This window comes from Phocoena sinus, chromosome 5, assembly GCF_008692025.1.
Source record: "Phocoena sinus isolate mPhoSin1 chromosome 5, mPhoSin1.pri, whole genome shotgun sequence".
Taxonomy (NCBI): domain Eukaryota; kingdom Metazoa; phylum Chordata; class Mammalia; order Artiodactyla; family Phocoenidae; genus Phocoena; species Phocoena sinus.
The window spans coordinates 70,610,887-70,624,196 of NC_045767.1; the positions used below are offsets into that span (position 1 = coordinate 70,610,887).

The 13,310-nt window shown below is 35.4% G+C and overlaps 1 protein-coding gene across 5 annotated transcripts in view; it reads right to left on the reverse strand.

Moving 5' to 3' along the window:
* Nucleotides 1-13,310, reverse strand: part of GABRA2 (gamma-aminobutyric acid type A receptor subunit alpha2) — a 120,929-nt gene that overhangs the window by 48,118 nt on the left and 59,501 nt on the right. For all 5 annotated transcript variants that reach the window (XM_032632661.1, XM_032632663.1, XM_032632660.1 and 2 more), the window contains one exon: nt 1,625-1,845. In XM_032632661.1, the coding sequence (XP_032488552.1) occupies nt 1,625-1,845 (221 nt within the window). The remainder of the gene's footprint in view (nt 1-1,624; nt 1,846-13,310) is intronic.

Here is a 13,310-nt window from a genome sequence, read left to right on the forward strand (position 1 = left end):
ATTTGCACCTACAAAATCTGAGCTCAAGTAACAATATTTATTTAAAAATATACTTTAAGCACTTTGTACTATATGGTTAGTTAAGAAGAAGTTATGTACACATTTTTGAAGGTTATTTTCCCATTAACTTCAGTATTAACATTTGAAATCTTGAAGAAAAAAATGAAAAACAAACCTCTGTCATAAAAAGAATGCTATTTTCTCCCAACATTCCATCATTGATATAGGAATTCAATAATGCCTCAGAGAAGCACCCTTCAAAATTATGTAAATTGTAAATGAATATCATATACTATATATAGATACATATATATAAATATAAATATAGACATAGTTACATATATAGATATATCTCCTAGAAATATCTTGTTGAGACTGGACTATTCAAATCACAGACACAGGTTATGAATGTTAAAGAAATAGTTTTTTTGTATATACGTAATCATATTAAAGAGTAATCATAGCAAATTTGTTTTAAAGAAAATTATCAACTATTCCATTTCAGACAAAGGTAAATTATATAAAATAGGGACTAAAGTGAACTTACAGAAGAATCTCTGACAATGAGCAAAACAAATGTAACCAACAATTTAATTATAGCTTATATACTTCCAAGAGAGTATTTAAGAAGAACCCTACACAATATTTCTCCAAACCCCAAATTTCCAATCATTGTCTTAATTCACAGGACTAATTAGCGTGTAAAATCAAGGGGGATACGGCATCTATATTGCAAGATTCAGAGAGAGAAGCAGAAAGAATAGCTAACTTCCATTTTAGGCAATGGTCATTTAGCAATGAGAACTTAAAGAGTTTTTTTCTTTAAAGATCAAGACTGTATTATTGTCCCTTCTTAAATAACTTTCACAATTGAAACCCAACACTTAACATTTCATATGAAATAATACATCAAATGCTTCAAATACACATCTGTCTATATACAATGCTGATGAAGGTTATCTATGTTTTAAAGTCTTTATCAAACATTTACCTTTTAGATTATACACCATTTTATTAGATTTGTGATTGTTTTCTTTGTTATGTAATATAAGTAACTTATTTTAAAAAGATTGATTCATGAGAAGAGTTCAAATGGAACAGTGATTAGAGTCAACAACTGTATATTTCTTTCGATAATTTTTTAAGATTGAATCATCTGAACTTGATGTCACATGACATCTCTGAGGTTATAAAAGTATTTTTCTCCCTTCATAAGAAGGATTAAAATATTAAATTAAGTGAAACTTGCTTAAAAATCATTTAAAAATTTGCTGGGATATTTCATGAGATATTAAAAATAAAATTATGTGCTTGTATAAAGAAAAATTTAAATCATACTATTAAAGTTGTATGTAACTAAAATATAGTATGAAAAGTAAACTGCCCAAAAAAATCAATTCTTAACAGCTAAGGCAATTTTTAAGCCTTAACACACTAAGATGAGTGTCAAACTCATAACCTTTATTTTTTAAATATCAAAGCATTTATAAAGCATAGTCTGGTTACCTCAATAATCTGTTATGAAAATGTTCAACTTGCTAATACTTGACAGCTAAGTTGGCTGGTTGGTTAATACACAGATTCCTCAGTATTTAATGACAACATATCAAACCTGAACACATACCTCATTGTGTATAGCAGAGTCCCGTCATCCTGGATTCGAAGAAGCTTGTTTGGCATTGTCATATTATGTGCTACTGATTTTTTCCCGTTGTGGAAGAAGGTATCTGGCGTCCAGATTTTGCTGGCCATTAAATTGTTAAGTCGAAGGATGTTCATAGGACCTTTAAATTTTAACCGTTCATCTTTCCATTTTTGTCGAAAGAAAACATCTATTGTATATTCCTGAAATATAAAATAGAATTATTTTGAAAATAATAAATGTTTTAGATACAAAGACACTATAAAATTTCAACAAAAATAATAATATAAATAGTTGAAAAAGAAAGCTATTTTGAGAAGTGAATTTTGAAAGATCATTCCTTTATCTTATCAATAAATGTTGCCACTTACAATAGGATAAAGCATGTGTACTTGCACAATTAGCTACATATTATTATGAAAAGAAAATAATAAATTTACTTTCTCTGGTGTCTTTCAGTTGAACAAGGTCTTAGGCAAACTGCTTTACTACATTGTATAGTTTAGAACCACTCGGAAAAGGGGCATGCTTTGGCCGGGTCTGGGTGGATTGTCCCAAATCATTCATCTCAGGAATGAGTAAGGAGGAAAGCAGGCAGCCTGATTCTCAGTAGAAAAAAAGGAAGAAAGGAAAAGAAACAACTATTAAATACACACACTGTGGGATCTATATGACATCTGCTGTTGCCAAAGAAACTATAAAAAAAATCTTACTGCTTTCTTAATCCTAAAAAAATGGTGAGACGTCATACCGTTAACAAGAATGTATTGGGGAAGATGATTTCAATAAAGTTTATTTAATGAAATTGTAGTAAAATACTTTGAAAAGGTATTGGAATACTTAAAATATGAATATTTTGCCAACAAACACCCTCAGGTTAAAATGTACTTTTAAATATTCATACAGACCAGCTAGTGATCAATTCCCCTATTATCATCCTCCAATACGTTAAAAGTTGTTTTATTCAATCTCTCTGTCTCTCACCCTCTCTCTCTCTTTTCTCGTTCCCCACCTCCCCTCTTTTTTCATTTTCTCTCTGTCTTTCTTAGGATAAGAGGATGTATACATTTTAGATGAGATGTACAATTCACAATTATGATTGATACTGACAATTTTTCGATATTAAAAATTTTGGTCAGTGTATGTTTGTGCAGACACTTCCATGATAAATAACTAAAATGTTCATTTATGCACCTGAGATTGGAAATTCAGAAACTGTCCTTTGTGCATAAAGCCATAACCATCACATGTTTGAAAATAAACAACTTAGCAACTGGCAATTTCACTCAACTAAAATTATGTGTTTAAAAAAGGACATTAAAAAGGCCACATACTTATGACAATAACAAATCATTTATACCAACCTTACTCAAGTAAATGAAAGTAAATGATTCCCAGCAATCCCTCAAAAGTTGAATGGATGAAGATAACAAGAAATGGCCACAGGTAATGACATATGGACAGGAAGTAAAGAGTGGCTCTGGGCTCCTAACCCTTAGAAGAAAATATCGTCATCTAATCCACCCTCACTCTCTGTGGTTTAGTCCTTGTTTTTAAGTTCAATTCTATATAAGTGTAACTCAATTTTTAAAAAGAAGCTGGATTAAGAGATGAGTTTTTGCTATCTGACAAATTTTTATGCAAATGTTTCTTCCAACTGTGGTTCTCCCAAATCCAAGCCTGATGTGAACACATTGGACATTTGCTTGTTCAGGCACACTGAATATATTTTACAACTTTCTGTAAAACTTCAAATTCAATTTTTCCATTTCTATAAAATTATGAGATGTTTTATCTGTTTTCAGAAGCTCTTGCTATAGCAGCAAATATTTCCTACAGATCCATCACATAGGGAATACTCAAGGTTTCCAAACAGTAAATTACAGGTGAGCTCTTTTTAAAAAGTGTCCCAGGTATGCTCTGCCAACCTCTGCAGAGTGACCTATGCCTTTTTCTTCCCCTCTCCGCAACCAGGTACATTCATGTTATGCTCTGGGCAATTTTAGCAATCCGCATCCTCGCTATTCATCAGATAAAGTAAGTTCCCTACTTGTCTGGGCCAAGAACTGTACTCACAGCCATGCTCCCAGTCCCTTGAACATCTGGAAGAAACAGTCAGCTGTCTGTATCTTTACTACTCATAATACAGCTTTCTATTACTAAAGATCGTATACTGCAATTATACCTTTGTTCCTCTGCCTTCTGCTAGATCTGCTAGATCTTCTAGCAGATCTTCATAAAAGGCACTATGGCTTTCATTGTGCATTATTTTACTTTGTCTTCAGAGACATAAGAGAGTGTAAAGAATACTACAAACACTTTGTAACCATCACCAGCAAGAATCACAAATATTATTGAAGCATTCTCTCTCCTGTGTATCCCTCCTCAATCACATTCCCCTACTCCATGAGGAAATAATCATCTTGAATTTGGTGTTTATCATTCCCATACATGGGCTTATGTATTTACTATATAAATGTATGTGTTCTGTGTCACATTTTTAACATTTCTATAAATGAGATCATACTGTGTATACTTTTCTGACAGATTTTTTTTAGTTACATTGTTGAGATTTATTCTTAGCAATATATCTAGTACTTTGGTTCATTTTCATTGCTACCTAGCATTACCTTGTAAGAACGTTTTACAGTATTCCTCCTTTTTCCATGTTCTTTAATATTTTTTCTATTTCCTTTGTTACTATTGTAAGCAATACTGTTATGAACATTATCAAACAATGCTTTAAGGTGTAAGAGTTATTTTAGACCAGAGGTCGGCAAACTTTTTCCATCAGGGGCCAGTTAGTAAGTGTTTTAGGCTTTGCTGGCCATACGGTCGGTATCACAACTACTCAGCTCTGCTATTGTAGTCTGACACAGATAACACTTCAATGAGTCAGAGTGTCTATACCGCAATAAATCTGTGTTTACAAGGAAAGGCGGTCAACAGGATTTTGCCCGTGGATCATGGTATATCCATCACTGCTCTAGAGTAAATGGAAAAGTGGTGATACAAAATTTATTATATGTGCAATCAATAACAAGATATTGTCAAAATGAAATTGTAAGACGTGTATACGTTGCAATAAATAACAAGATACTGTCAAATCTTCAAAAATAACAAGATATTGTCAAGTTGAAATCCTAAGAGATGTATACATTTATATCCCCACTAGGTTCTCTACAACTTGGTATAGACAGAATATTTCATTTTAACCATTATGGTTGGCGTGAAATGGTTCACAGTGCTGCCATTTGGCTTTTTCTATTAACTAGTAAAATTTAACACATTTTCATATGTTTATTAAATGCTCTACTTTTTTATGGATTGTTTGCTCATGTTATTTACTCAATTTCCTTTTAGGTTGTCCTTTTCTTATTGAGTTATAGAAATTCTTCATATTTTCTATATACATATATTTTTAAAAAATACAGAACTCACTAAGAATTATAATAAAGATCATAAAGGTATACAAAAGATCATAAATATACCCCTGTATGTTTCTCTTAAACATGTCAAGTTCTGCTTTTAACATTTAGGTCCTGGAATTACTGTGTATCATATGAGACACAGATCCAAAATTTTTTTTCAAATGGAAAACAACTTTCTGGTACCATTTATTGACTGGCCTATCTTTCCCCACAGCTCAGCAATGGCATTTCTTTCATGTATCTAGTGCTTATATAGGCAGGGATCTGTTTCTGTTTATATTTCAGTCGAAGACATTTTATACTTCCTATTACGGCTTTTTTCTTCTTTATGTGGGAGATATTGTGAAGTATGTTTTTATGATTCCAAATATATCGGTTTCTTTTACTTATATTTTTGTCACTGATGTTTAATTTTACTGCTTTATGATAAGAGATTATGCTCTGAAGATAGCAATAATTTTCAATGTACTTAAAATAGCTTAAGAAAAATTTTTGTTGAAACTGACCATTTCCATCTTTTAATGGTAAGACAATTCAGTCCATTTGCATTTAATGTGATTACTAATATATTAGGTATGTCCCCAGGCTATACTGTTTTTAGCAGTGACAAAATGATGAGGATAGATGGGATAACTTATTTGGATGTTTCATGATTAACTGATTAAAATAAATAAGAACTCTAGAAAATTATGGAAGAGGAATCATAAAAGAACACAGATACATGCACACATACACAATGAGTAGAGGGAGAGAAAAGTATCAAACTAAGAGAAAAGAAATTTTAAAAAGTATATAGAGATTAACAGTGTCAAATAGTGGTGAAAGATCTTGAACGCTTAGTAGAAAGAAAGAGTTCAGAAACCAAAATGCAATGGGTTGAGGAGTGAACAGAGCATACAAGTGGGAAAAAGTAAAGTATAATGTACTCTTTGCCACTCCTGATTTTGTAAAAGCCATTAAGGGAAATCAGAGTTTAACCAGTAAAATCTAGAGACTAACTTATACCATTTAGCTATTGCCATGTTAAAAGACACCTAAAATGCAGTAGTTTAAAATAGCAGCCATTTATTATTAGCTCATAAGACTGAAGGTCAGCTGATCTCACCTGGGCTCAGTTGATCTCAGCTGTTCTTGCTCATGCATCTGTGGGTTAGGCGGCCATTGGCTGATCTGAGCTGTTATTGTGTAGAGACACTGGGGCAACTCAGCTCTGCTCCAAGTGTCTCTCATCCTACTCCAGCGACCACTGGTCTACCCTGCGCTTACATTTCTCATGATGATGGCAGAAGTACAAAAGAACAACCCCCAATGCACAAGCCCATTTCAAGCCATTGCTTGTGTGATGTCTGTTAACAACCCATTGGCCAGAGAAAGTCACATAACTGAGTTGAGTGACAAATACTTTAGCAGGTCACCTCACTCTCAGTGGGAGGGCATTACGAAGTTAACGAAAAAACATGTTGATATTGAAAGGGGTGAAGAATGGGTGCCATCATTGCAGCCTATCACACTAGCCCTCTGTGAGAGAAAAATAAAAGATTTTTGTGAATGAAATGAGATGTTTGAGAACATCTGAAACTTCATCATGTGACTCCAATGAAAGTTACATGGGTCTAATATCAGGGGGCAGGTTGGTTATAAGTTAGTAAGTATAACTGTAATCAACTGTATTGTACCTCAATTAAGTGTGGGCCCGTGAGCAGAAGCAAGATTATCAGCTTAGAGCAGTAGCTTACAAAGTGGGGTATGTACATCCATTTGGGTGTAGGAAGAAAATATTAGAATCTTTATGTCTATATAGAATTCTTATCTAAATACAAGAAGTAAATTAAGCTTTACTAATAATATATGGAATGATATTGGCACTCTCACTATGTCCATAAGTAGTAGATGATGGTCATGCATGAAAGGCATGCTATGGGAAGAGAAGAAGCCACAACAGGGAATGGTCAAGTGATGCTGAATTCATTTGCATTCAGTGTACTGTGGTTTGTACTCAGGTGAATTTTCAAGTTATAATAACTAGTTTTGATTAAACTAACTCTAGTGAAAATAGCCAATTGGCTTAAAAATTATTGCTAAATGACACCATGGATCGAAGAAAACACTAATAATTACACAAGCACAAGTGAAAAATAGGAAAAGGGGATATCACTTCTATGCCTAATATGAGTTCTTCATTAGCCACATAAAGAATGATGAACTAATAAACTCTACAAAGAAATATGCAAAAGCAAATTCATAATTTTCAATAAGGCTACTTAAAATATGGGTTTATACCCACTGCATTTAATGATGAGCTTCATCTGAAGCATATGTTGTGCCATGAAATACTGGTTAATGATAGCATAAGGACTATAAATAGTAAGTTGTTTTGAAAGTAAGTTGTAAATAGTAAGTTGTTTTGAAAACCAAATATCCAGAACATGAAGATGAACAGCGAAACTTGGTAGATGGGTTTTTTAAAAATTGGCATGATGGTTCAGTAATCCGTAGCCAATGATGCACTTCTTAAATTTGCCTATCTTTTTCATCCATGGCAATTATTAAGACAAGTATTAAAATAGTATAAATTTAGAATCAGACTTTTTTTTTTTTTTTTTTTTTTTGCGGTACGCGGGCCTCTCACTGTTGTGGCCTCTCCCGTTGCGGAGCACAGGCTCCGGACATGCAGGCTCAGCAACCATGGCTCATGGGCCCAGCCGCTCTGCGGTAGAATCAGACTTTTGATTGCTATATTACAAAATATTAAAGAAACATATTTAGAAATAATAAAGCACAATTTAAACATATTAAATGCTAAAATATTCTCAGGAATAGAAATCTTAAGTATGAGTAAAAATAAATCTATTTTAATAATTATTCCTGAAAATAGTATGTATTTTAACTTTATCTCATTCCAATTTCTGCTTTTGTGCTTCTCAGAATACCTCAATATATTAGTACAAAAGCATATAGATACATAAACAAATAAATACAGCTGATTCACTAGTTTTTATGGTTTTGCTTTCAAGATTAAAATAACAGGGAAAGGAGACATTTCAATCAAATAATATTCATGTTATATCCGCTAAGTTACTACAGGATTTCCAGACAGATTATTTGCATGTGATTCTTTTAAATGCATAGATAACACACATTCTCAGTACTTGAAAAGAATATTTTTGAAAGGTTTCTTAAAATAAAACTCAAGTCTGTCATGAGTATATACTAATATAGTAATTATTTGATTTGTGTGTTACAAGAAAATTGCCAGAAAGTACAAAACAATGCAATTTCTTCATACAAATAAGACCTAGTCCCTTGAACCAAGGTTCTAGAAGAAATAAATAATACCAAGATCAACTACAAAATCGCTCAGAGAATACACAAACAACTAAGGAGCACAATTAGAAAGAAACAAAAAAAATTCATAAGGACCTATCAGCATGCATCTATCCTCTGGCCTGTGTATAGGACACATGAGGCTGTTAACTGAGACTGAAAAGTTGAAGAATCCGTACACTTCAAGATTTGAAACACTCTTTGTGGGAAATTTAATCCAACTTCTCCTTCTTATAGATGGGATTATAGATAAATGTAGTGACTGTCCTGTTTCCAAGCTTGTAAGGGGCAGAACCCAGACAAGGATGTGACTTCCAGCCTAATGTCTTTACTACCACTAAGTGTTATTTCCATAAAATGTATTGCTAACAGAGAAATCACTCTCTATTACGCAGTTTATTGAATAAACATGATTTCAAGGACACATTAATTTAGTGAAGACAGCATATTTTTTAGTGCCTGGCTACATTAATTATAAGTCAGTGCTTGTAGCCAATTTCTGAAGAATTAGATCTACTCACAAAAACATAACCAAATTGCAGGACTGCTCTTGGAGTGATTTCTCATTTACTTTGATTTACTGAGTGTATTTCTTTTTCATTTTTCATTTAATTTAATTTAATTTTGGCCATGCTGTGCGGCCTGTGGGATCTTAGTTCCCCGACCAGGGATTGAACCAGAGCCCTCAGCAGTGAAAGCACAGAGCGCTCACCACTGGACTGCCAGGGAATTCCCTCCTGAGTGTATTTTAAAGTACCAGATTTATTTCATTATACCCTTTTGCTATTAAAGGTTAGTCTCCTCTGAGTAAGTTCCTATCAGTGTGTTTCTTCAATAACGAAGAAAAATGTGGTTTATGAAGCATGTATGTAGCAACTGAAGAAATAATACCCTGAGACTGTACAAGAATGGGTAAGATCTAACACTTTCAGTTGGTACTCAAAGGAGCGTGAACCAGGAATTTAGTCCAGTATTAGCATCGCAAAAATTGCAAAAAATGAAAAGCTTAAGAACAGATCAGCAGTGTCAGTAAACCCAATTAGTGCAGTTTATAAAATCTTATTATGCAAAGACGCTCACACAAACAGACTGCAGACCACCACAGCGACTGCATGTTCCGACTATTGCACAGGTGAGATGCCTGGGCTTTCTCTTTGCAACTAGATGCCTGGCAGGTTTACAAACAAATTAGAAACTGATACTAAAGGTTCAGATTCTAACAGTAAATTATTAAAATATATCTAATCAAAATACTTAAGATGATTAATAGAATATGTTAATTGCAATTCACTTTGATACAATTTATTATTTAAAATTCATAATAACCTTATTAAATATAGAGAACTATTCCCATTTCACATATTCATTAAAAAAAAAAAAAGAGGGCTTCCCTGGTGGCGCAGTGGTTGAGGGTCCGCCTGCCAATGCAGGGGATACGGGTTCGTGCCCCGGTCCGGGAAGATCCCACATGCCGCGAAGCAGCTGGGCCTGTGAACCGTGGCTGCTGAGCCTGTGCGTCCGGAGCCTGTGCTCCGCAGCGGGAGAGGCCGCAGCAGTGAGAGGCCCGCGTACCGCAAAAAAAAATAAAAGAGAGAAAGCCAAAATTTGAACTCAAACCTTGTGTTTCCCAACATCATGTTCTTTCATTGTACCATATGTAAAAACAATCCTTGGAGGTGGGACATTAAAGGGAAATTTCCTTCTTTATAGACTAAAAAATAGACACTAGTCATGTATTATGGAAAGTTGCAGGCTGAGACTGAAGTTTTGGAATCTCTGTCAAAGTCTTCTTTCCACATTTAAAACTGACTCAAACACAAGATTGAGGGATAACAGCAATAATAATAAGTTGAGTAATGTGAAATAGATGTTAAGTGCATTCAATCTTAAGTCAGATAGCATAGGGTACTGGACCTTTAGCAGGTCACTTAATCTCTCTTTATTTCAGCTGACATATCTGTAAAATGGTGATAATTATACAACTTACTTCCTTTAAGGATAAAGTGATATAATACCTGTAAAGTTCTTAGAAACAATTTGGACATCAAAGAAGGTAGCCTGGTATGAATCACCTTCAAAGTGTCCTTCTCCCCCCATTCCCCATACTCAAGAAGGTGGCCTGGCAAGAGAGGGACACCCAGAAGCAAAAGGGCACAAAGTAAAGTGCCAGGGGAAGGAGCTAAGTAGGATGCCACAAGAGGCCCATGAAAGAATAAACCAGCTGTGCATCTGGTGTTTTGGATAATAAAGAGGTCTTTGAGAAAAAATCACAGGTGTGCCCCATGAGAGGTCCTGTATTTATCTACTGGCCATTCAAATGTCATTGATTGCCAGGAGAGAACCACCAACAGAATAAGCTAAGTAAAAAGGAATTTCCCCCCCTTTTTATAATCTCCTTTTTTCTTGCTTCAACTCTGGAAGACCCAGAAAGAGGAGAAGAAGCGTAGATCGTGGCCTCTCACCAACTGTGCACCCCTTACCTGTGACCGCGGCTAAGAAGAGGAGAGAAGCTCTAAATGGCATACGAGATTGAAGTTAAAATTGGACTGGACTGGGCTCTTTGATGTGTGAAAGTGAACAGAAAGCTACAAGATGCACCCCAGATATTGCCATGATATGGCAAAAGAAGATCCAAAGAGTGAAGTGCTGCTGAGTTTGATGAGTTGAATTTCTAAAGCCTTGGAATGAAGCCCAAATGCTTTCTCACAGCCTCCAAAGCCCTGCAATGACCCCTCCCTCCCTTACTTCTCTAGTCTCATGCTTAGCAATTCTCCATATATGTTGCCTATAGCAATAGTGATACTGCAGGGCCTCTGGCGTGTCATGCTTCACCTTACTACCCAAACTCATTGATCTCCCTTGCATTTGGCAACTTTTACTCCACATTGAGAACAAGTACAAAGACCACCTTCTTCAATGTATCAACAGTATCTAGCTGCCCAGAACATAGGAAAAAAGCAATAATTAGTCCATGAATAAACGAATGAGAGGAACCACTGGAAATTAAATATAGTAACAAGGATTCTGGGCCATAACAGCTCAAATGGTGCACAAGGAGAAAGGCATCAGCAGAGGCAGACGGTAGAAAAGCTCTCAGATATCTTATCTCAGTCCCCTGCATGCAATACCCTAATCCTTAAATTCACAAGTGTGAAGTGTGTATGTTTATGTGTGTGTGCGTCTGTGTAACTATATTAAACTAATCACAGTAGGCTTTTCTTTTATATGATATTTACTTTTTAAAATATATTGACACATATAAAAAAGTCAGGCTATAATAAGATCTATGGTAACAGAAATCTATGTTTTAAGTTTTATTTGGAGATGCTTTTATGGTGTTTTGGGGCATTTGGCTACAATGCCATTCATGATCTGATTCTAAGTTATTTTCTAGCTTCATCTCCCCCAAAATCTCTAAGAGTATTCTGGGCTGCAGTCACACTGAACTTTTACATTTTACTAAATTCAACAAGCTCTTTCACTTTGTGCTAAAACACTTTTCCCATTACATAGCCAGCCAGTCCTTGTTTGTCCTCCACTATCTTCTTTTCCTAGAAACCTTCTCAGATATAGATATCCTCTACCCACATCTCCTCTGCCACCATATTAATCCATAAATACTTCAATAAAAACATGACCACACTTTTAAAGTGGATTTTTTTTTTTAATCTTAGCTGTTCCCCACTACACTGTGAACAACATGAGGGCAGCAACTGGGTTATACTTAAGTATTTCAGCTCCCAACACTGTGACAGACAGAGTATGTACTTAGCAAATCTGGTTGAAAAGAACAAACACAACGCATGCCTTCTAGTAACTCAGACGGCAGTAAAGAAGAAAAACATGTTCAGATTTTTGTAATCTAGCGTGCAAAGTCATAAAAACGTGTGAAAGCCATGTGGTGGAGCACAGGTACAAGAAGGACTGACTCTACTTGGAGTAGCCTAGAAAAACATCAGGGAAGATGAAATGGAGCTTGGCTTTGAATAAATGAAAGCTCTCCAGTTGGCCAAGGAGGAGGGTAGGCATAACAAGAACAGGGAAAAACATCTGCAAGGCCAGAGAGTTGTTAAAGATAACGGCAGGTTCCCAGAACAGTGAGAAGTTCAACGCAATCTTTAAAAATAAAAGCCTGTCTGATAGTTATAATGCCTTGCAGCTACTGCCCCCCTGCCTTGCCTTCTCTCCCCGACCACGCTGCTTAAAAATGTTGCCTCCACTCTTTCTCCATTTCCTCACCTCCCACATGCCTCAGCCCACTGCAATCTGGTTGCTTTTACCACAATCAACAAATATCTCCTTGTTCTAATCTAATGACACATTTAAATCCTTTTCTTGGCTTTACCATAATATATGACACCGTTGTTTTCTCCCTACTTTTGTAATGCTCTCCTGCGTTGGCACTAAAACCACAGTCTCCTGGTGGTGTAGTTAACTCTCGGGAAAATGCTCATCATGGGACCTGAGACCTCCTGTGTCTGACAATAATCTACACGTAATGGTATCTCCTGGAGAATGTATGGGAGTAACACCGGTGGTTGGTTTCTATTATTCCTCCTCAAGACATACAAGTTCTGCATAGTTTTCCCCAAAAGACGGTCTCACCCTTGTAACCTGGGGAAAGAACTTGCAACTTCTGCAATTTTTATTTTAAAAATCACTTCATATTCAGAAATCCTAGCTGTTTTTTATTTAGTTTTTACAAAAGAATGGAGGAGTGGTAAGGAATGCCCTCCCCTGAGGCAGCCAAGTGAGCTATGACTAGATATATGTAATTCCTACAAGCCTCCCTCCTGCAGAAAGGTAATGGAGCGAGTCAAACTAGTTCAACTACCTTTATCTGCACTCTTTTATGGAACTATTAACCCACTCCCTGGGTGAGATTTCACTGTGGGCACAACCTATGGGTTCAT